Source organism: Patagioenas fasciata, chromosome 6 (assembly GCF_037038585.1).
Source record: "Patagioenas fasciata isolate bPatFas1 chromosome 6, bPatFas1.hap1, whole genome shotgun sequence".
Lineage (NCBI taxonomy): Eukaryota > Metazoa > Chordata > Aves > Columbiformes > Columbidae > Patagioenas > Patagioenas fasciata.
The window spans coordinates 10,816,954-10,840,406 of record NC_092525.1 but is presented as its reverse complement, the minus strand read 5'-3'; the positions used below and the strand labels follow the sequence as shown (position 1 = coordinate 10,840,406).

The window sequence follows — 23,453 nt, the reverse complement described above, 5'->3', positions numbered from 1 at the left end:
ACCGTTCCCGCCGTGCCTCGCGCGGTGCGTGCATGGAGCGGCGCGTGGCGGAGCGGGTTCGCGGGGCCCTGGGTCCCCTCGGCTTCGAGGCGCACGCCTTCAAGGTACGGGCGGCACGGGGCTCGCTGCGGCGTCACCCTTGGCGGCGTCTGTCAGAGCGGCGTCACCAGCCCCGGGGGTGCGGGGCCGTGCGGTTCCCGCAGCCCGGCGGTGACTCCTGCCGCCGCTGCGGGGACCGGCGCCGGGCCCAAGCACCGGGCCCGCTGGGCGGCTCCGCGATGACTGTTCCCGGGGAGGCCCGGCCCTTTGCTCCCCCGATCAGCCCCCGCTTGTCCTCCGGCCTCCCGGCTCCATCTCTGCCAGGGCCGGCTGCGCAGGTGCCAACGCGCGGCCGCCGGCGGGCGGCGCTGTGTCCCCGCTCCGCAGGCCCACCTCGGGCTGCTACGGGGCCCCGCACGCTGCTGCTCTGAGGATTTGGGAGAACGAGGGAAATCAGTGCTGCCCTCGGAGAACGGGGGAAATCAGCGCTGCCCTCGGCGGGCTGGGGCTGGAAATGCTCCAGAGGAGCCGTGTTGCGCTCCTGCCAGCCGGGGTGAACGAGCGAGCGTAAGGTTTGCTCCGTCTGCCCGGTGCGGCAGATCAAGGTTATTGCTGCGCCCTGGCACCGCCAGAGCACCAGCTGAACTGCAGGTTTGCTCAGGTCCTTTGCGTTGGTCCTGGTCTTTAAGGTCATCTGGACGGACAGAGAGTAAAGTCCTCTAAGCAAGCTTAAATTTTAATCTAAATCTAGAAACACATGCATATTGAAGCACAGGCTACCTCATTGGTTTGTAAGTGGCCTGAACACGCAGCTCGTTCTGCCCACTGAAGGGGTCTGTCCCTTGCAACTGAGTCAGCCTTGTCCCCTCTGTTGAACTCTCTACACTCCATTTCCACCAAACTTAGGTGTTCCTTCTTTGCCACTCCAGAGGCAACCTGCAGTAAATCAATCTACAATATCAAATACAAATCGATCTACAGCAATCCTGACCTTCCCTTCCTTGGGGAATGTTGTATTTGTCACCTGAAATATTTGTATTTCCTGCTGTTTTCTTGATGTAACAGAAAGTAAAAGGGAATGAGGTGCTGAGAGGAGTGAAATCCCAGAATTTGGAGAAGAATTTAACTTTCTCAAAACACAACAGCAGAATTAGGGCAGGACCCAGATCAAACAGGCTACAGCTACCAGAGGGAAAGCTTTTAGCACTGTATCTCTTTCTAGATTTAATTCTCATGCAGCTAGCTCTGGCGTATTGACAGATGTAAACTGGGAAATCAGCAAACCTTAGGTTCACATCTCTCTAATTTCTTGTAACATCTCAATCCAGCACCTTAAACAAGAGCCACAAAACTGATTAAACTTTTACGTCTTACTTTTGATGTAAGAATGTAAGCTTAGTTTTCATTCTGTGTTTCCATATGGACAGGTCTGGCTGCCACTGTCACGTGTGAAGTCACTTTCAGATTCATTTCACTGATATTTAGAGGTGACCAGTGTTTTGCATTTTCAGGCTGAACATTAGAGTTATATTACTTGACATATTTCTGAATGTTAGGCCTGATCTTTAGGGCATGCCAGGAGAGTGAGAGTTGTCATAGCTATAAAAGCACTGATGTTACTGCGCAGTACAGGAGTAGTGGACCGTGGGGGAGTTCAGCCATTACCTCCTGCCTGGCAGTCGCTGGTCAGAGCCCTGTCCCCTGGTTGTGTCTTCCTGCTGCCCTGGCGCGATCCTTCAATTCTGGTCTGTGTTATAACACATCCAGCCCCAAAAACAAATACCAGAATGTTGCTGTGTCACAATCCATGTGCTACAGCTGACACAGGGATTCTAGCACTGCTGGGAGCTTCACATTCTTCATTTTCACACTCAAATGTTTCCTGCTAAAGAAACAAACCATGCAATTTGTCACATAAGGACAGCATAAGTACCAGTTTTTTTCTGGCCCAAGCTCAGAAAACAACCTGTAAAAGTTTTATCTGAAGCAAAACATTGGATTTGCATTGGCAAGGCTGGTTGCTCATACTTCCCTCTAGGGTTCCAGGCAGAGCTGAATGCAGTAGCTGATTCTTATCTCTCACATGCAGCTCACAGTGCAGCTTCCAGAAACTGTAAATCCCAGTATGCAAAACAACCTGGTCTGAATGGAGGGCACTATCTGGGTTGCAAATGAAGGTGGCTACACTTCTTTCCACTTTTTAAAATTCCTGCATGCCCACTGGCAAAAGAGTGGTGTCCCTGTTTTAATGCAGATTTGTTTTTCTTTCCACAGGTGGGATGGTACAATGCTGTTCTCCAGCCAGCCTTTCACCTCCCCTACCCAGATGACACACTGGCTTTTGTGGTCCTCAGCACGCCTTCAATGTTTGACAAAGCCCTTAAACCTTTTGTGAACAAAGAATGGTTGGAAATAATCAGGGATCCTGTGGATCAGTGTGTTTCTCATCATTTATCACGCGTGAAGGAGGTAAGAACCTGAAATTCTTTTTACTATTGCTATATATAACTGGGCGGGTTGAGCAACAGACAAAACCTTCCAGGTTCCTGCCCTTGCTCTTTAGAAGAGTAAAGCATTATTCATGATGTGTAATTCTTACTAAGAGCATTAACAAGCTGTTGACTTGCTTTACTTGCATATTCTGTCTTTTTGCCATTACAACCTGTAGCCATACAGTCATAGTTTGAAAACCCAAGACCACAAGTGTGTTGATAAATTGCAGTAGGAGGATGTGGAAATCTGCAGGTTTCACGTCTGCCCGATTTGCTGGCATGCAGCATGTCTCTACTTGCAAATCTTCTTCCATGAACCTGAGCTGATATTTTTTAATTTTCTCAGAAATTCCCTGACCAGAGGATAGACATAATCTTTGATTACGAGATCTTGCCAAGCCGAAAGCCCAAGTTCTTGGCGCAGACAGCTGCCCATGTTGCTGGAGCTGCGTATTACTACCAAAGGAAGGATGTGAAGCTTGATCCTTGGGGGAAAAAGGTGAGACAAAACCACAATCTGGGAAGAAGCACCAAACTGCCATCACTGAGTTGTACAGCTGTTATTTACTCACTAGTTCTTCTTGCAGGAAAATATATAAAGTCCAGACCACGTATATATGCATAATATGTTTCAGACAGGAGTCAGAAGCTTCCAAGATTCTTTGGGGTGGTAGGGAGATGCACACACAGAGAAGAATATCCTGATCTGTTAAACCTACTCAGACAGAATAAATTTCAGTGTAAAAGACAACATGTTGCTTGGAGCATTATAAATACAGGAAAAATGTACTGTGGTTAATTTGTGTGCTAGATTTTCAAAAAGGGACCTCTCCCCATTTTACAGGGTCATGTGGGGGGCACAGGAAAGTGGGAATGAGATGCAATGCTTGGAACCACATATCCAGGAAAGAGCTTTCCTTGCTTCTCTGTAGAGCACTCCAACAGAGGGCTAGGAGTGTGAGCAGTGGGATCAAGGCCTGGTGCTTTGAACTCTGACCATTACTAGAGACAAAATGAGACATCCTGGATCCTTCTGTTTTCCTTCTAGAAGATCTATGGTGTATGTATCCATCCCAAGTATGGCGGTTGGTTTGCCATCCGGGGTCTCCTCCTGTTCCCAGATATTCAGGTACCATTCCTGGAACAGTCTGCTCCTGTTGACTGTGTGAGCACAGAGGAAAAAAGAATCGAGTTGCTGGAGCAATTCAATTTCCACTGGCAGGATGGCCGCTACAGGGACATAATTGAAGTGAAGGAAAGGTATTCAGAGGAGCAAAAAACCTACTTTGCCACTCCTCCAGCAGAGAGATTCAGACTGCTGGGGCTGACACAAGGGCAGAGAAGCACATTGCACTGACATGGCTGGGCAGAAGGCAAGAGAAGTGTAACTCAGCAGCGCCTGCTTTTCCACGGTGCTGAGGAGGACGGCATGCGGATACACACATGGCAAATCCAAGCAGCGTGTGCAGCGTCTCAATCCAAACATGAGTAAGAGGGAGCACTACATCATAGTACCTGTGGTCTGGAGGAGGGTGGGCGCAGTCTGTTCTGAGCTGCTGCTCATTTGGTGTGTCTTTTAGGGATCTGGGAAGATGTCCATTAGCCTTTGGTTGGGGGAAGTTCAGACACTGAGAACTGGAAAACCTGTGCTGCTCATTAGAGAAGTCATTTTTGTTCTCAAGAATTTTCTTTCCAAATGGTTTGGTTTTATTCTGAGTAAGAGTAAAATAAGTTGATTTTCAGTCATTGTACTTCAAGGCAGATAATTTTTTAGATGTATCCAGGATTTTATTACCCGGTGTCATAACTCTCCCCAGGGAATGAAGAGTTCAGTCTTGCCTTCCTCAGAAAGAAAATTTGCCCTGTATTCCTTCACTTGCAGTGAAGTTGGCTTAATTTAATTAAAAAATCCTTTAATGCCTCCTTAACACCCCAAAGAAAATTCTCCAGAGATTGTTTCATTGAGTAGTGTGGTCCTGTACATGGAGTAGGAGTGAGGAAAACAGAGCCAACAGCAGCTGCCTCCTCTAGGGTCATTTCGAAAGGGAAAGGGACAGTACAAAGGTCACAGCTCAAGTCTGTGGTGTCCTCACTCAGGGTCAGCTTCTCAGAACAAGGTGACATCTTTAGGTCACTTTTAACCATTGTACAGAGCAGCTGACTAAAATCTTCAGAAAGATCCTGAATACTGTCTACACAAGTGGAGTTTTTACTCAAGATAACTAAAAAGACAATTCTTATAAGCTTTTTCTAAGGTTTGTATTTAAAATATTTCTCAGTGCTGTGCCAGCACGTGCCACTCACCGCACAGTTTTACTACCATCCTTTCCTGTTGGACCGTCTGCATGGGGGAGATTGTAAACCTGCACACACATAAAGCACATTGCAGACACATTAAAACAATTGTATGAAGCATTGTCACATGCAAACAAGCAGAGGAAAAAGAAAATATTCGTGACGTTCATGTTACTTACATTGCTGGATAAAACACCTTCAGACAGAAACATGAGGGGTTTTTTTACATTACTTTATATTGGATTTGTTCAGAGGTTACGGTGGCACTGGGAATCAGGAATTTATCTTAGAGCACATTGAGGCTCAGGCCTCATTAAAATAATATATTATAATAAACAAAAATAATGTTTTGTGGGAGGTTTCTTACTCTCCTGCAGTGCAATGCTGCAAATGGCTAAGCACTTTTTCCATGATAACAATGTCATGATGCAAAAACACTCACTTTTTTATGTTGTGATTTTTCATACCCTTTTGGAGATTCAAACACTAAGGTTGCCTTCAAAATAAGTCACTGCTTGATACAGTTTTTCATAGGCTGTATACTAAGCAAGCATCGTAAAAATTCAGTATAACAAGTTTGTTTTCCTGTGAACAGAGCGGTGAGCACGTGATCACTGGGTTTGCTCAGTGTGTTCGCTCTTACAAAAAGTCTTTGTTGCTTTCTGTGCTTTGTTCACCACATCTGACTCACTGTGATACTGGTATCTTGATTTCTAATTTAAGGAAAATAATGAAATTTTTTCCAATTCTGCTCTTTTGTTATAGAATTACTTCTGGCTGAAGTGTTTGATTCTATGTTTCTATGTTCATTTACCTTCCAGAACTTTCCAACTGAGCTGTAATTTAACAGGGACTTGAGTTAATGGTTCATATTAGTAACATACACAAAATACTGATTCTCTTAGAAGGATAAATATAGAATGGAATCAGGTTTATCTTTCTACATTACAGTTTAAAATATTTTGCTGTTTTGGAGTTTATTTCTTATAAATATTTAATATTTTGTCTTAATTTATTAAACAGATTACCATAGCCATTTCATTTTTTGTAATTTATTTCTCTTCCCATGATGATGGTTAATAAAATATACTAAGTTTGTAAGTAACCCTCAGTATTGAGTATTTTTATTTAAACAACGTAATGATTAACTTGTAGAGAGCTCAAGATGTTAAAGTGAAAATCAATTACTGTGTTTTTAACACAGTGAAAATAGTGAGCTACCCAAGAGACACCAAATCCAGTATCTGAACACAAAAGAAAAGGTTATGTTAGCAGAAGTTCGTAAACTATTATGGCAGGCTCATCTGGGACATCATAAAACATGATGAATAAGTCTAATAAATACCTTTCCCAAGTCATTTCAGCAAGATCATTTAACAGCAAGCACATAACAATACACTTCCATTTTGGATTCTGTTCTTGCAGTTACAGAAGTTCAAGGTGTCCAGCGATACATAACTGATATTTGAGGCATTTTTCCCTCAGTAACTTAAAAGTAATACCTGTAAGTACTGAAATTCTTACTTGTTAAAACATATTAGTGAATAGTGAGTCACAGTAAGAGCAAATTTGTGTTCTTTGTGCTTCTGGCAAAACAGTTACATCAGACAGAACCGAGTACAAATCTTTAATCACATACCCATCCCTACTACAGTGATTTTGGAGTCAATTGGACTGGTTCTTACCCAGGTCATTGAGAAGCAGCTGCAGCTGGAACTTGCTTTCCTTGCTGGTTGGATTATAATGGTCTTTGGTTTATTAAACTGGAGTTTGAGAACCTGTTTGACCTATCTCAGCTCTTAGGACAAGACCAGACATGGTGAGGAACAGATCATTCTTGGATCCTGAGACACCGTGAAGACGTTCTTCTTTTCGGCACTGGAAACATCAAACAAGTAATTGCAAATACTTGGATAGATTTACAGTTCAAGTATCACACGTTACGCTTTTAGACAAGTAAATTTTTCACTAAATTCTTAATTTAAACATTTAATAATCTGGTTTTCTCAATACAACCAGTAGGGTGAGTATTCAAGAGTTGAATGGTAAAAAATTTAAAAAAAAAAAATCAAATTCAGCTTTAGCAACAAGCTATTCAGTATATTTCAAGTTAATTCTCCATAGAATGGAGAACTAACAAATTTGAAAGTGTTTTAATGCACATAGTGTCATTCATCTTCATTAAAATTTCCTTTTTTGTTTTACTTCATTAACCTTAAAATATCTGAGCTTTTTATTAAGATTAAAGATGTGACAGAAAACACCAATTAAATGCAAAGCACAAGCTGATCCGGTGACAAGCAGCCATCAGGATTATTGCTCAGAAAGGGAAAAACATTTGAGAAAACACTGGTGTGTGGTTTGTTGGGTTTTTTTGTTTGGTGGTCGTTATTGTTTTTACTAAAAAAAGTCTGAGTAAAGACTTCCATATTTCTAAACCCAAGAAGTGGCAGCTACTGATCAGCACCACTGTGGTTGTCGGGTTATCAGGGCTCTTTGTTCAGCCCCGTGCAAAAAGCACATTTCAAAAGTTGGCTTTGAATACTGATTTAAGCAGCAGCTGTTCCAAAGTTCCTTCTCTTAGGGGAAACAGGTTTTGCCGTTCACACAGCACAGATCCAGCTGTACCTCTGCAACCACAACTTTCACAAATTCATCTGCCAGAATGGATAAATGTATTCATGATGCTTTTTCTGCTGTTAAGTTGGCTTCCTGTCGTATCACGTATCCTGTGGCAGATCATCCATCACGTTTGCTTCAGAAAGCGAACAGAGCACTTCCCTTTGAGGTTGTCAAGGAGGAAACAGAAAGAAAAACAAAGACCACAAGCGTGCTTTCCTCTCTGCAACGGAAAAAGATCAGATGTTTGCATTCCTTAGAAAAACATTATTTTAGATGAAAAAATGAGGTGCGGAGTTTTTCTCCAGTAACAAACACCATAATCGGAAATATGGTGGAAAGCTTATAACAATTAAATATTTTATCACAGAATGGGCAATAAGGTATTTTAGTGGAATGTTTAAAATCCCTTCAATAAGATTATATACATATGACAGTATTTTAAATGTAATTTATTTTTCCGAGAAAGTCACCATACGTATCATTCACTAATATTACATCTATAATGGATTTCTCATTTTATGTTGTTTTTGCTGGGGTTTGTACATAATTCAGTGAGCAAGCAATTTTCTTTTTAATAACTACATATGTTTTAATTCCCCAAAAGACTTCTAAAAGGACATTTTCAAAGATAATGCAATTTTATTCTGTCTTCAAAGTTTCTGGAATTCATACACCTTTACACTCACTTGCTCTGGGTTGGTTTGGTTGTTTTTTTCTCATGTAGAAGAAAGCATGGGATAGAATTCCTCTAAGCAAATTAAAGAGAGGAAAAGGTGGGGGGATTTTTCAAGTTGAAAACCCCTACAGAATCTTAAATGTATGCAGAATCATCAGCTTTTCTATGAATGCATAAAACCTCTCGTTCCTTTTAAAGGAATTGGCTGGCTTTAGGTTTTAATTTCATGTCATAACACCTTTTCCAGTATTGTTCTGACTAGTCTTCCTGAATCACTGTTGCTTTAATCTTTTTTAACAGGCCCTTCTTCCAAAGTATAAAAAAACCTACAGCAATGAAAATGAAAAAAATTCACCTTATTTTTATGAAAAGTTAATTTGATGAAATACATAAATTCTAAATTATATTAACTTTTATTAAGTGTAGATTGAAGACTAAAAAAAGTCTCTCCTGACAAAGGATATTAATCTCATTTGCCAGTGCCAACACTTCAAAAATATTTTGATGTAGAATATGGAACATAAACCTACTGGGCTCACAGTTTCAGAGGACAGAGCAATCTTAATGACTTCAGATACATTCATAAATCTATGGTCAAATGGTACCTTGCACAGAAATATTCTATTAAGACACGTGTTCCATTAGATGTAAAATGATTTAAGTTTCAGGTGAAAGAGCCAAGTTTCACATTAAAATCCAAACCTATCATCACTAGGCGTGGTGAGAAGAGCTCACCACAGACACATCAGGAACTCGGCAAACACTTCACTGCACAATGGCAACGTGTTCTCCTGCAGCCACGTAAGCGTGCGCAGCACAGATGAGCTGATCACACAGAGTCACTCGGTTTGCACAGGCTTTGGCCTGTAAAGCCACTATGCAACATCATACTCCTATATTCTGTGACGTGCCTAAATGATACCGACGTTACACTGACTACTTACCTGGTGTAAACACAGATGTGAGCACAGCCAAAGTAAAATCAGTTCCCACTGTACACTGAAGGGAAATTAATCTGTTTTGTTTTTTTTCTTCTCTTCTACTATTAAAAACAGAAGGTAATATATTCATGGCAAAAAAAGACACCTGCTGTTTCTCTGATTTCCTAGTTCAGTGTTCGTTTTGCATGTGCCATTTATTTGCATCAAAAAAGACAGCAACAGCTTTAACACACTTTCTGAACTGATATTCCAGCGTCCTGCACTCCTTCCAGTACACGCTGGACAGGGCTAACTATGGCTTCATGTCACTTCTCTGCACTAACCTGAGTTCTCCTTTTGCAAAGTAGAACCATGACATCTCTGTTTTAAGTCATCTATCTGTCTAGCAAGATACATATAATTACACACTGTCATTTAATATGGAACATCAGACCGACTAAAAATTTTGGAGAATATATTTCATCTTTTTCACACTATTAATATGATAAACTCCATTACTTTAACATAATCCTTACATAACCATTGCTTTGATGTATAATATTACTAACAAGTACAGTCATGGGGCTTTTGTAAACATACTTTCCTAACCAAAGTGCACCATTTTGCAATACCTGCAAGATGTAAACTACTTGCTTTTGTTCTTTGAACTGCATTGATTTGTTGGACAAGCTGATAAACTATTCAAAGGTTTGATAAAAAGGCCTGAGCACTCAAGAAAATGGCACTTTCAAAATCTGGTAGTTATTTTAGAGGATTTTTCAAAACCAGTGAGAAACTAATTTTGTAACAATGTGCTAATTTGTTAAAAATTGTAAGAAAAATAATTGCTTGGCAAACATCTAAAAATAAACCATTGTTAATTTTGAAATAACATACTCATAAAAGACATACAAAGTCTAGTAAAGGTTAGATTCTGCATATCATATATCAAAAGTCACCTTCTCTGTATTTTCTGATAAACATATAACGAATAGTCTCATGCACTGTTTTGTATTACACATACAAAAAATTCTTTTGATGCTCTTACACAAATGCTATTCTCTTTGAAAACTTAATTACAGAGACCTGTCGCAAAAATAAGGGAGAAAATATTGTTAATTTTAGATAATACACGAAGATCACAATGTGTAGGAGATAATTTCATTCCAGTTTTACTCAGTCTTCAGTAAGATCAGACGCATCAGTACCTAAAGCCATTGTCTGTAACGGTGCAGTGAACGGGATCTTTGCCATTAATTTTGAGGGAAGATCACAGCACCTGAGAGGTGATGTCAGGGCTACTTCACCACAGCTGTTCAAGTCCAGTTTCAAAGACTGACAAGAGTTTGCTTTTGTTGACTACCGTTACATACAATTTGCAAGTAATATTTAATTATGTACAGTTTTAACAGTTTTGCAGATCTCACCAACCAGATAAAATCCCATATATGTTCATATTATCACATGTCCTATATCTGCTTACCAGTGTAAACACCTGGTGCTGTGGAGTTCAGCCCTCAAAAACAAGAATATAAACACATTAAAAAATAGCCAATTTCATTATCATATTGTCAGTAGATAACTTCTCATATATTGTTTCCATTGGCACTCTGCTTTTGAGAGAAATTCAGTATCATAAATTTCTGTAAAAATATACCAATATATATTTAATCTAAATAATAATTCAAGGATTATTTTAAGACTGAAACTTCATATGCTTGTAAAATGTTCTTTTGCAAAGCCAGTTATATAAACTCCTAGTAATTATAGCCATCAGCTACAAATAAAGAGAAGGGAGACACAGCAAGATATACTTCATTTTCCCTTCATCTGACTATTCTGAGTAAGATATTATAAAGAAATTAATGAATACAAGGTTATTTTTATAGTAAGTACCCAAACTAGGAAAAAAAAAAAAGATGTGCAATCACTCACACATTAAAAAAAAAAGGCAAACATCACATTCAAGATTCTGTCCTTTTTAAATAGCACCTGCTGTTTGCATCTTGAGGGAAAACCTCACTAAGCAATACATGATACTGCAAGGGCTGGTAGTCTCTTCACCACAGCTGTGAACTGCTCACGTGTTTTCACCTCGCGGGGAAATCCGGCACCCAGTAATCACGAAAGCAAAACCACCTCATGACTTTAGTGAAAATACAATGTGCATCTTGGTACATTAAAAAAAAAAAAATCTCAATAAATGAGGATTATAGCTATTTGAATGTCATAAAAATTACACCAATCTAAGATGCCATGATGCTAGGATTGGGGTGTAAGCCCCAGGAACACTTAATGGAAATTCCAAGCTACATCTGAATCAATACTGAGTTTAAGCAAAGAAAACTCAGAGCCTTCTTGATTTGAAGAAGTTTTGTGTGTTATCCATTTTGTGTGTTATAGTCCTGGAAACATTAAAATGACAGCATGGCAAATGTTCCCACGAGTGCCTCACATGAAGAAATTATAAAAAAAAAAAATTTAATTGCATTATTGCCCACAGTCATTCATTCGGTGCAAACATGTAATACAGTTCCTAACCCACAGGTATTTTGTTTCTTGGCTGTTTTGCATTTCCACGTTGTCATCGTTCACCAGTGAGTACATTTAAATACATACTGTTAGCAGTGTCTCAGTGCACCCGCTCCAAGAGGACAGCAGCAGCCCAACTCAAATGTTTTTCTCAGTCACAGAATTTTTTCAAAAGTAACAGCTATGCAAGTAGCTATCAAGATCAACCACTTTTCGAAATGGGAAAATTCACACATGAACACAACTGCTATGACTGGGATGTTTAAAAGGTGGGAGGTATTAAAAATGTTGGACATTAGATATTGCTCTAAGGAGAAACAAACATAATTGTATTAGCAGCGAGGGTGAATGTCATGAACTGATAAATCTCCCTGTCAGAACTTTATTCTCTATATGACCAGAATGCAAAGGAAATTATGTATCAAACCTCACATCGGAGGAGCTGGTTAAATAAATCACAGAATGTCAGGGGTTGGAAGGGACCTGGAAAGCTCATCCAGTGCAATCCCCCCATGGAGCAGGAACACCCAGCTGAGGTTCCACAGGAAGGTGTCCAGGCGGGTTTGAATGTCTGCAGAGAAGGAGACTCCACAACCTCCCTGGGCAGCCCGGGCCAGGCTCTGCCACACTCACCAGGAAGAAGTTTCTTCTCAAATTTAAGTGGAACCTTTTGTGTTCCAGTTTGAACCCATTACTCGTCCTACCATTGGTTGTCACCAAGAAGAGCCTGGCTCCATCCTCCTGACACTGCCCCTTTCCATATTGATCCCCATGAATGAGTCCCCCCTCAGTCTCCTCTTCTCCAGCTCCAGAGCCCCAGCTCCCTCAGCCTTTCCTCACACGGGAGATGCTCCACCCCCTTCAGCATCTTGGTGGCTGCGCTGGACTCTCTCCAGCAGTTCCCTGTCCTTCTGGAACTGAGGGGCCACAACATTCCAGGTGTGGTCTCCCCAGGGCAGAGTAGAGGGCAACGAACCTCTCTCGACCTACTGACCACCCCCCTTCTACTACACCCCAGGACACCACTGAAGGCAATGTATATTTTTGCAGGACGTTCCTTCACGCACTCCCCCCTCAGGGCAGCTCTGACCTTTCTGACGCCGCAGGGTCAGCGCCGCCGCGCGACCGGCACCGCCCCGCCCGCCACAGCCAATCCGCGGCCTCCGCGCGCGCCGGCGGAGGCGGGAACAGCGGCGGCAGTCGGAAAAGCGCGGGCAGCGCGGTGAGGGGGAGCCCGCAGGCCCGCTTCTTCCTCCCGGAGAAACCCTTGTCGTCTACAACGAGCAGCAGACAAGAAGAGTAGCTAGTAAGTCTGTTCATTAAGTGTCTTTTATACATTTGAAGAGTGACTACACCTGAAGGATTTGAGGAAGGCCATTCATGTAATTGTGAGGGGCTAAACTTGGTCATTAGCATGTCTCTTCCGTGCCCAGACTTAAAGGCCTTTATTTCCCATATTATCAGGAATTTCCAGGACTTCATGTGGCACTATATGATGTCATTGTTCAGTCAAAACAAATGCAATTTTACTTCTAAATAGAAGTCACCTTTAACACACCAGAATAAAGATCCCCATTCCCCAGGACTAGACCACACTAATGCCGTACCCTCTAAAGAACTGCTGTAACCCATTTTATAACATTTCAAGACTCACATAGCTAGATATAACTCAGGTAAGTTTTACATTAAGATTAGCACTGACTTTAGGCCTTTCCATTTGCTAGGAAAGGAAGTTTGATAGGCAAAGAACTTTGTGCTCAGCCATACCAATTAGTATTCCTTAACTTACCTTGAACTATATCCTATACATAAAAATGCTCATGTTACTTCCCAGTGTCACCCTAGGATATTAGCCTGTTATCTTGAAGAGAATAATAATTTGGCTTCTAAATATTAAGAAAAAGTCATGCAACTAAGCATAACTTTCAGTTATCCTCCAGAAGATCTGTGGCACTTAAGCAAGACCCAGGGGATTAGCTATCTTGGTATTTATTGCAGTATTTGGTAGTAAAGCTGCTGCAATAAACCTATTTTTTCCAGCTGCACAAGACAAGTTCACTACTCAAGGCATTCAACTTTCACTTGTGACTCATGTAAGTAGCCCTGGGCCTGAACTTTCTTCACTTTAAGCAGGACTGAATTTGTTTCGTACTTGAGGAGGTGAAGTTAGATACAAGGTCTTGGCCTTTAAGAGCTTAATCTTTACAAGTACATAAAGATCACAGGGTTCCAACTCTTATTGCTAGGCAAATAACCCCTTGCCCACATCCTCAGCTCTGAAGTTCAGGACTTGATTATAAGCCATCTTTAACCATGAAGCTACACAGCAGGTACAGCTCTAGTGTAACTTAAGGCTACAGTCATGTGCTTTCACTTTTACAGTATGCACATAATCATTTGAATAGAAAGATTAAAGACAAGGCTAAGCACATCTGAGTACCAGATTTAGTAGTGCCACCCTTCTTTCAATCTTAACCACATGACTACAAACTAATGCATAACTGGCATATTCTCACTCCCATTCCTTGCAGTGGAAGAGACTAGGGATGAACAGTATATATCCAAGGAAGATTGCTTTTCAGAAAGCCCAGTCTTCCATTCCTGTACAGTGTTTAAACTGAATGTTTGATTCCCAGAAATCCAGCATAAACAGTCATAGTTTTGACCAAAGTAGATGCAAAAATTAGTAAGTTGACACAGTGCATGAACATGTACCCAGCCTTTGTCAGTCCCATCTGTACTTGATGCTATGGGCACTACAGTATTGCCTGATGTCAAACCATGTTCCTCAACCTAACAGCAAAGTAATGAAAAGAGTAGTTTACTACTGCAACAATGACAAGTGTTGTTATCTAGTGGGATCTGTAAAAGGCCTTTAGAAATTTAGGTGTCTACAGACAGCTCAGTAGACAGAGCTTTCGAAAGCACAGCCTGCATTGCTTTTAAGTCTCCTGATGACTCCACATTAAAAACAGTAGACAGTATGCTCTTTCCACAAGTTTAATAGAGTTACAAAAGGGTACCACTGCTCTATATGCAACACATGGCTAACCACATACACTGCATTGTCACTAAAGTCAACAGGCCTTGTGTACAGATATTGATCATTAGGATTTTCTATGAAGGTACTGTCAACAGGACAAACTTTCAAGTAAAAAAGTTACTGTTTATACCTATAACATGATCCCTTGACTCAGATGCAATGACTTGGTCAAAGTTCAGTAACTGATGCTTGCTCTTTATGTAAGGCATACTAGTATCCACTCAGACTGAAAGTTTACTTCTGCTTGGCAAAGTACTCTTTGCTTTTCTGAACATCAGGCTTGATTGTGTCACTGCCAGGCTTCCAGCCAGCTGGGCACACTGAAATGACAAGAATTTTAAGTCTTACCAGCTGCTCCTGCAGAACATTTTATACAATATTAAAGCAAACTAGCAACTCAAAACATACACATCTTTGCAACATACAGAAAGTACACTATTCAGTGTGGCATTACGTTCAGTTTACTGTACTCATCTGTTCAGTAGGTAGTAGCACTCAAGGAACCAAGTGTTTGCCCGTGAACAGTTGGCCCTTTACACATGCACCCCACCCCCACTCTATTTAAAAGCTTCATGGTTTTGACAGCAAGGTAACACCAAATCCAGCAGCCTGGGTCAGATGGCTTTACAACTACAGTACACTTCTCTCCTTCAATCTGGTTAAGTCTATATTTTCCTTAGGTTTAATCAACCTTAGCTCCATTCTCAGGGAGCAGGGGGCAAGTTAAACTGCCTCTAGTTCCCCTATATAGCCATTAAAAGGTCACCAAGACGCAGAGGTTGCATGGCCTCAAAATTGCTGTGACTACCAAGCTGCATTTTTTGGACAGTCTTCCTTGTCTACAGTCATGCAAGACTGAATGCATGCTCCACACCAGACTGGCAATTCTAGCGATAGTATTCTTAGCTTCTGAGTCTTGCTACACACTATTCTGGTCTATGGTGGTTTAGATGAGACTGCAGTCCTAGTTCTGAAAAAAGCTTTTTACCAGCTTTTGACTACTCTGGGTCATAATAAACTCCAAAAGGCTTCATTTGCATGACATGTGACTGCTCTATCATCAACTATGAGGGATGTCTCCTCAGCTGACAGAAGATGCATACAAGTTCAGGAACAGTGGCTCTCTTCAGCCTACAGCATAGCCACAATAGCAGCTTGTTTTAGTAAAATCTGCCACTGATTTACCAGTTCTGAAGCAAGTTAAGTAAGACCAGCAGCAACACCTGTCATTAGGTAATCACAGCTGAAGACTACTAATACATTTGGTAATTTGAGTTTCCATAACCTGGTTCAAACATTTCATCCACTGTGCTTTTTCGGTAACTCTGCAGAAAAGCTACCAGCCTCAAGCACTTTGTGTAACTCTTGAACCATGGGCAAAGAGACTCTCATTCATTTTCCCCTCACTACACACGGACACACAGCTGAGTAGGCTTTCCAGGAATTTAAATGCTTAGAACATTAGTACTGATGGTCTCAGTCTACCAAGTCTGAGAGCAGAGTCTAAATTATGCTTGACCTTGCAGGATAAATTATTACATGTTCTTGATTCATCTCTAGTATTTTGTGTGACTAATTAAGAGAGACAAGTGTTATATGCTTGACAAGACATCCAGCACCAAATTGGTTTAAGTGATATTTCAGCATTAACAAGTACTCAATGGACCATTAACTGGAATAAAATATAGTACTATGGTGTTCTTCAACAAGCAGCTTTACATAACCCACTGCATTCAAGAGGCACAGTTATCTGCTGTGCACAGATCTATACACATACTTAGTATCTTTCAGTAAACCTCAATTTAACCTGCCTAGTTAATACTGTTCTCTAGAGAAACATTTAAGATCAGAAAGAGGAAGAACTCTTACCTTCTCCGTGTTTATCTGTGAACTGGAAAGCCTGGACAAGTCTGAGGGTTTCATCAACAGAACGGCCAACAGGAAGATCATTGATTGTTATCTGCCTCAAGATCCCCTTGTCATCAATTATGAACAGACCCCTTTTAATAAAAAAGAAAAAAAGGCAAACAGCCCTGAAGTTAAACACAGCTTTCGAAAGACAGTGAGTTTCAAAAACTCAGGTTCAGTATTCTATCACAGCACAAAACTGTGCCATCTAGTATTACTGATCTCTTCTCAAAACCACATACCTTCAGTGCACACATGGCACTAAAACATTAGCAGCTGAAAGCCTAACATTCAGCAGAAACTAGGAGGGACAGGAGAGGAAGTCAAAACACTAATGCAGAAATGCAACACTTGCCATTTAAAGAAGATAGTAGTAGAAAAACAAATTGGAAGACAAACCTAAGGAAAAGGGGAATTGAAGGAGAGAGACTCTTACATTCTAAGAAAAACTACACACATTGTTCTCCAGAAAAGAGCCACAACACACACATGACCACAACCCAGCAATGGCTCATCAGTTAGTCCTCCAAACTCATATTAAGAATTCACAGAAGTTCAGCTCCCTCAGCAACTTTAACCCTGAACAGCTGACTAAAAGCTAAAGCTTGGTTTTTAATTCACATCTGTACTTTAATCTCTAGATACCTGTAATCACTTTTATGACTATGTAGGTCTCACATTACCAATGTTTGCGGCAGCTCACCTGCATGTGACTCCTGCATTGTGCAGACAGGTAATCAAAGGAGGCAGCAGGCATTTATCTAGTTACCAAAATCATGAGAAGTCTAAACCCTAAAGAGAACCAAGTAGCATCTCCCCTTGGAGTGTCTGACAGCTTGAGGCAGTTTACATCTAGAATAGCTGGCAGGTGTTCAAGTATATGCAAGCTCCGCATTCACCTGACATGCCCCATGTATTGCAACATAAGATTTAACAGCAAGTTTACCTTCTTGCATATTACCTGTATGCAATACCTTCATCCTCTTTAAGTACTCCATATTCTCTGGCAATAGCACGTTTTGTGTCAGAAACCAATGGGATCTTCATAGTACCCAAACCACCTTGTTTCTTAGGAGTGTTGATCCTAAAAGTAGAAGCTTAAATGTTAAAAAGATGGACAGTTCCGAATACAGTATAAGCTCAACAGAAGCCGATCCTTCCTGCAATGTTGCACTCAGTCTGCCATAAGGCAACAAAAGAACTGAACGCTATGCTCAGGTCTGTTCAGAAGCACCTGGCACTACCAATACTTCAAGTGCCTTCATTTCATACTTAAGTAATAGAGTTTGAATATACTCAGAATTCACTTCCTGCAGTAACTGAAGGCAGGCACAACATTCTGTTAGGTTAAAAGGCTGATTCTTACCAGGCAAGGTGACAAAAGTGAGAGTCAACAGAAGCTCCAATTACTTCACAGTTAATTTTCTTGAATTCATCAGCTCTGTCACTGTACGCAATAATTTCAGTGGGACAGACAAAAGTGAAGTCCAGGGGGTAGAAGAAGAACACAACATATTTTCCTGGAAGAGCAGTATAACCAGTTACATCTCTTACCTTTGTAACAGCTGTCATATTCAACATCAACCATACAAACACTGATAGAGGAGAAAGGGCTTGATACAACAGCACCTTTAAAAATTAAATGGCAAACTACAGATGCCTCTATTTTAAGATTTGCTATACAGATGGCACGCCCATAAAGCACCTAAGGAATTTGCACTTCAGCCAAATACCATCTACACAACTCTTCAAGGCTACTCTGCAGCTAATAATGCAGAACCTCAACCAACTGAAGTCTCTAAGAACAGTCAAGTTTGACAGGGAATACCTGTCTCTACTTCCATAGGCTGGCCCAGAGTTCATCTAGTGCCTACAGTAGTAGTCATCCATAGGGTCTTCTAACAGAGTACAGAAATGCCCCAGGTCTGAAGGCTAGAAGCCAATGAAACCCTTTGAGGGTGACCAGTCTTTACCTATTTACTGCCCTCATGGAGGTTGAGCACAACTACTCTCAGTTAAAAATGTCTTTCTAAAGCCATCCACATCAGTACTTGAATACCTCAGGGTTTCCCTTTGACTTCAGCAAGCTTTTTTGGCTAGGTAAACATTCTGCCAGTACTCTAGGAAAAAAGTCATTGATTGGGGAAAGAAATCTACTTTCCATTAACAGAAAGCCTAACAGATACAATTTTACTGTTCCACATAGTACTTTGGTTATGTTACATCAGTCACCTAGTATGACCAACAGGACAAACTAACCTGATCCAAAATTACAGTTTAGAGGAGTTTTATGCTAATTAGAAACCATTATCACAGCTAGGACATTCAGCTATGCTGCTAATAGCTTCCCAAGCATGCTCCAGCCATCACTAAGAACCACTGCACGAGTTGTATACTTCAGCCTACCGCCAAGTGGTCACTCGTACTTCAAAACTGAACCAAGAGTTATCCTTAGATGCCCTCCACTCCTGCATATGGCCAGATTATATCTGTGTAATTAAACAAGCACATAAACTTACCTTTATAGTCAGAGAGTTTGATGTCTTTGAATTGTCCATCTGGCATTACAGCCGTGGCAGTAAAATCAGGGGCTGGTTTTCCAATGAAAGCCTTTCCTGAAGACATCTTGATTTAATCTAGATAAAGAGTTAATAAAAATACAGTTTATATTTAGTACCTTTGCACCAGAAAGTAAACATTCATTCAAAGCATCTTCTCAATTCAGATTGAAAACCAAACACAGTTTATCAGCACTTGATCTTGCAACACAAGGCTTAAGAGTGAAATTAGTTTTAGCTTTGTCACCTAGGTAGCCCAGTCAAAACACTACCATTTTTTCTCCTGAAGAATCAACACAGTAAGATGCAGTTCAGTAACCACAGCCTAGATAGCCAGACCAAGCCACTAGATAGATTGCTAGCACTTCAAGATCTATGGCTTATTAGTCTCCTAACGATACAGTAATGGTTATTTTTGACCAGCATCAGCTTATCGGTCTGGAGAAGGGAGAGCCTTCTCGAGTTTTAGCAGTATGCAGTAAGTATTTCAGTTCCACTTGGTGGATGAGTTAGAAAGTATGGGATTTAGAACTTTTGATGAGGAGACCCTTGTTCAAGTTTGAGGGAATGTGAGACCTCAAAACTTTATCCTCCTGTTGATTCCAGAAAAGACCTTTTGTTCATCTCTGAAGAACAGTGCTCTGGAGTAACTACACTTTAGCCTTTCAAACAATTAAACCTTGTTTTATTTGGAACTAGAAAAATTCATGGTATACATGAGAATAGCATTCTATGTTAGCAATTAAAATTTCACCAAGTTTTAAACCTGTTGGGGGCAAACAACCTGGCTGTACAAGTCTATGGAAGAGGAGTAAGAGGATACACAAGGACAAGAGAACTCTGCTTCTGGCTGCCTGCCCTGGAAGGCCAGTCATTCGTAATACACCCTGTACGGTAGTTTTGCTGTGTCTGGGAATGCAGTTTATCACTTTAGAATTCCACTTATTTCCAGAGTAATCTTTCAAATAGGTAACTTTATGAACCTTGTTTCTTCAACTCAAAGTCTTCTTAAAAGTGATTTCATTGAAGTCACTCTATACACTGCTGAAAGCACTAGTTGCCTTGGAGAGAAAAAGCCACACCTCTCAAAGGTTAGTATGAGTCTCATGTTGCTAAGGAAAGCTGAGATTCAAGAATTCTTCCAAGTCCTGCCTGCAAGGACTAAGTACATTCTAAAAAAAGGTTGCAAGCACCTCGTTTCTTGGCTCATTCCCCCTTCCCAGCCAATTTCTTCCTGGAGAACTAACCCAGAAGTCAAACATTTACCCTTCGATTTCTTCCGGGAGAGCTAGCCCAGAAGTCATAAACAATTATCCTTCAATCCAAGTTTAAACTAACCAGTTTAGAATCATTTCAGTAAGAGTTTTACTTCGGAAATTTACAGCAAGCAATCATCTATCTCTCAATTTTCATTTTTGAAGTGCCAACCTGTTCAGCGTTTCTAACTGCTCTTTGCAAAAAAGCTCTTTATCCCCATGTTCATCCAAGGGTTTAGTCCTCAACTGCGGCAGACTGGGAAGGAGTGAAGTCAGCCAGAACTTGAGGGTGTCCAGAGCACTGCACTGAAGCAGCCTAGCAGGAAGTCACTGATCACTCTGCCAAGCACCACGTGTAGCCATGAATGCAGGTGCAATTCTGAAACTGCAGCTCTGTAACAGGGATGGGGGGACAGCCATTGTACCATATTTAATTAAGACGCCTTCAACTAGCGAGTTTCCTCATAAGCAATAGCTGTTTTGTCTGGAGTGCATGACCCCGAATTTTGCGACTGAACTGCATTCTTTTCCGTTACTTGAGCTCAAGGTCACCCTCTTGCTCAGTAGTATGCCAATCCGCCTATATTTGTGCCATCAGAAATTCCCTAGAGTATTTTACTAGATATTCAATGTCATATAAAAACTACCAGACTGTTCTTTGATACTTCCCCTTTTAAAACTACAAGTTACTGCCCCCTTTTTGGGTAACATAAAAGTCTTCAGTGTCTGCAGATTTAGCTGCCATGTACTGCAGGAGAGCCATCTGCTTTCCTTGGAGCACCTACTGCGACCTGCCAACATTTTTGTTTTCCATAGAGGGCTAAGATGCATTCTCACGTGTTCTGCTTGGATTTTTAGCCACAGCATTTCCTAACAGCAGAGGAACAGACCACAGACTCAGTTTGTTATTTCCGCTCATTCTAGAGGAAAGGAGAATGGACACTGCAAATCAAGTACACTTGAATCAGGCCAGATTATCTTTCTGTTGCTCACAGCCACACACAGCCTCAATTATCTTCAAATTACAGTTATAATAAGCCAGACCTGCACTCTTTAACTAGTAATCCATACCTTTAGGATATCTTGAACAAAAGTGGAAGGCCATTTCAAATCACACCAGCCTTCCACTTCAGACTGTCACAAAAATGCGGTTAAGCTACGGAGCTGCGGTCAGAAAAGCGCAATACTGCCACAGATCTCCTCGCTTGGCGTACACCGCAGCCAGGTACACACAGACCACGAAATTCGATTTGCTGAAAAAAAGCTCTAAAGGGAGATCAAAGCTTTCACCTGGGCAATTCCGCTGCTCTGCGACACGGGACACCTCCCCTTGCGTGCGCCCACCAAGCTGAAACCAGCACTTTTTTCTTTTTAAGGGCTTAGAAGCGAGAGGCCGACACGCCCGCTGGTCACAGCGATGGGCTGGAGCCTTCAGCCCAGCAAGGCGGAGGGGAGAGGCCGCTGGGCTCCCGGCAGGCGCTGCAGCCCGGCCGCGCGTCCCCCTCCCCGGGGATCGCCCCGCGGCTCCTCCCCGTGCAGCACAACGGCCAGAGCTGATAAAGGCGGGCGCGCAGGCAGGAGGGATCTGCACCCTACCCCGCCAAAAAACAAACACCACAAAGAAAAATGAAAATAAAAACTAAGTGAGAGAAGAATGGGGCAGCCCCCGCACAGAGCGCCTTAAGCGGTGGCGTGCAGGGAACAACAGCTCGTTCTGCGCGCTTCCCTTAAGAGCCCGTCCGCGCAGAGGGGAATACAAACAAACAAAAAGGCAAAACAAACAAAAAAAACAGCATTGTGCAAAAGCCCAGCTGAACATTGCCCCAGACACCTCGCGGCAAAGAGCACACCCGCGCAGCTTCCGCGGCCCCCCAGGCGGCCATGGCCGCCATCGTCCCCCACACTTACACAAAGAGCCCACGGAGCCAAACGCTGCAGCACCGAGATGAGCGAACTGCGGCAGCCCCCGCCGCGCCGCCGCTTTATAGCCGCCCGATCTCGCGAGGAGACGGGCCCGCCGCCCCTCCCTGCCCGCCCCGCCGCTGCAAGGGCAGCATGACTTGGCAGATTCGCCCCGCTTCCCCGAGGGGTGCTCGATAGCGGGCGTGCGACGCCTTATCTGAGCGGGGACACGGCCCCCGGCTGTTGGAAGCAGCAGAAGAATTTGAATAAATGGAGCTAATTCTCCGGATGGTGCCTTGGGAGGTGCCATGGAAATATCCAGTGTAATGGTTGTAAGCAGTTCGTGGGAAGATGATTCAGATGGCTTATTGCAAGAGTAAATTATTTTTTAAATGCCTTTATATAAGAAAGCTATAATTATTAGAAATCATCAAAGAGGCCGAGGGTGCACAGGATTTTGAGGGAAAGTATGTGATGACTGGCCTGTCAGGGGAATGGGAGTTGGCCATTCAATATTAAAAAACCATCAGCCCTTCAGACGTAAGCAAAATGCATTCAGGGTGTTACACAAGGTGTGGGGTCAAATCTTTATCTTCTAGCCCTGCATCACCAACTTCCTCCTCAACCTGATACTACTAATTCTCAAGGCTTTAACTGATGCTTTTCCATCAATGGGAAGACTAATCCAAGCTATACACGTCAGCAAAAAGGCTGAAAAGTAAATTCAGACTAACTCTGAGCTTTCAGGGGTGGGATGGAAGTTCTTGGAAGACCAAATCCTCACTTCATGGAGTTTTGCATCATTCTCAGAGCAAAGCTGCTCTGAGGGACGTTTGGTCAGAATGAATCCTTTTAAACACTGTGTTTGGATCCAAAATTCATTTGAAGTAGTCTTTGTACTTTCTGAGGAGCAAGCCCTGAATTTAAATATAAAAGTTGTATTGGATAATGAGTACTAAAGACCATTAAGGACATATCAATGACAAAACTGCTTGCTTTAATCAAAAGTGATAGATTTGTTTACCAACTGATTTTTACTCATCTGTTTGGCAGTTTACAGTTGTGTTTCATACACCTGTTAAAACTTGATTATAAATTGTAACCAGGAGAAAACTACAAAGGGTTAACAGACTTCAAATGTTTATAATCTATATCCCTGTGTCGTGTTGCTGGGTGACCATCCCCATGTGATGATTCACCCAAGAGATGA

At 41.8% G+C, this 23,453-nt stretch overlaps 2 protein-coding genes across 5 annotated transcripts in view; one reads left to right on the top strand and one right to left on the bottom strand.

Moving 5' to 3' along the window:
- On the top strand, positions 1-5,931 carry MMACHC (metabolism of cobalamin associated C). Its single transcript, XM_065842702.2, has 4 exons — positions 1-104; positions 2,314-2,508; positions 2,878-3,030; positions 3,580-5,931. The coding sequence occupies exons 1-4, from the start codon at positions 33-35 to the stop codon at positions 3,886-3,888; spliced, it is 729 nt and encodes a 242-aa protein (XP_065698774.1). The 5' UTR covers positions 1-32; the 3' UTR covers positions 3,889-5,931.
- An 8,629-nt stretch (positions 5,932-14,560) lies between these two features.
- PRDX1 (peroxiredoxin 1) overlaps positions 14,561-23,453 on the bottom strand; it is a 341,280-nt gene continuing 332,387 nt past the window's right edge. For 3 of the 4 annotated variants that reach the window (XM_071809916.1, XM_071809917.1, XM_071809915.1), the window contains exons 2-6: positions 19,047-19,163; positions 17,894-18,047; positions 17,489-17,611; positions 16,489-16,619; positions 14,561-14,939 (exon numbers count right to left, since the gene is read on the bottom strand). In XM_071809916.1, coding sequence (XP_071666017.1) covers positions 14,854-14,939; positions 16,489-16,619; positions 17,489-17,611; positions 17,894-18,047; positions 19,047-19,152 — 600 coding nt within the window. In that variant the 5' untranslated portion in view covers positions 19,153-19,163 and the 3' untranslated portion in view covers positions 14,561-14,853. Of the gene's footprint in view, positions 14,940-16,488; positions 16,620-17,488; positions 17,612-17,893; positions 18,048-19,046; positions 19,164-22,249; positions 22,374-23,453 lie in introns of those variants that run through there. The other variant, XM_065842719.2, reaches the window with a different exon arrangement.

Excerpts from the sequence above, each read along its gene's own strand:
- MMACHC (XM_065842702.2), top strand. The coding sequence starts at position 33 with ATGGAGCGGCGCGTGGCGGAGCGGGTTCGCGGGGCCCTGGGTCCCCTC. Across the intron at positions 105-2,313 it reads TCGAGGCGCACGCCTTCAAG|GTGGGATGGTACAATGCTGT; the intron begins GTACGGGCGGCA and ends TTCTTTCCACAG. Across the intron at positions 3,031-3,579 it reads TTGATCCTTGGGGGAAAAAG|AAGATCTATGGTGTATGTAT; the intron begins GTGAGACAAAAC and ends TTTTCCTTCTAG.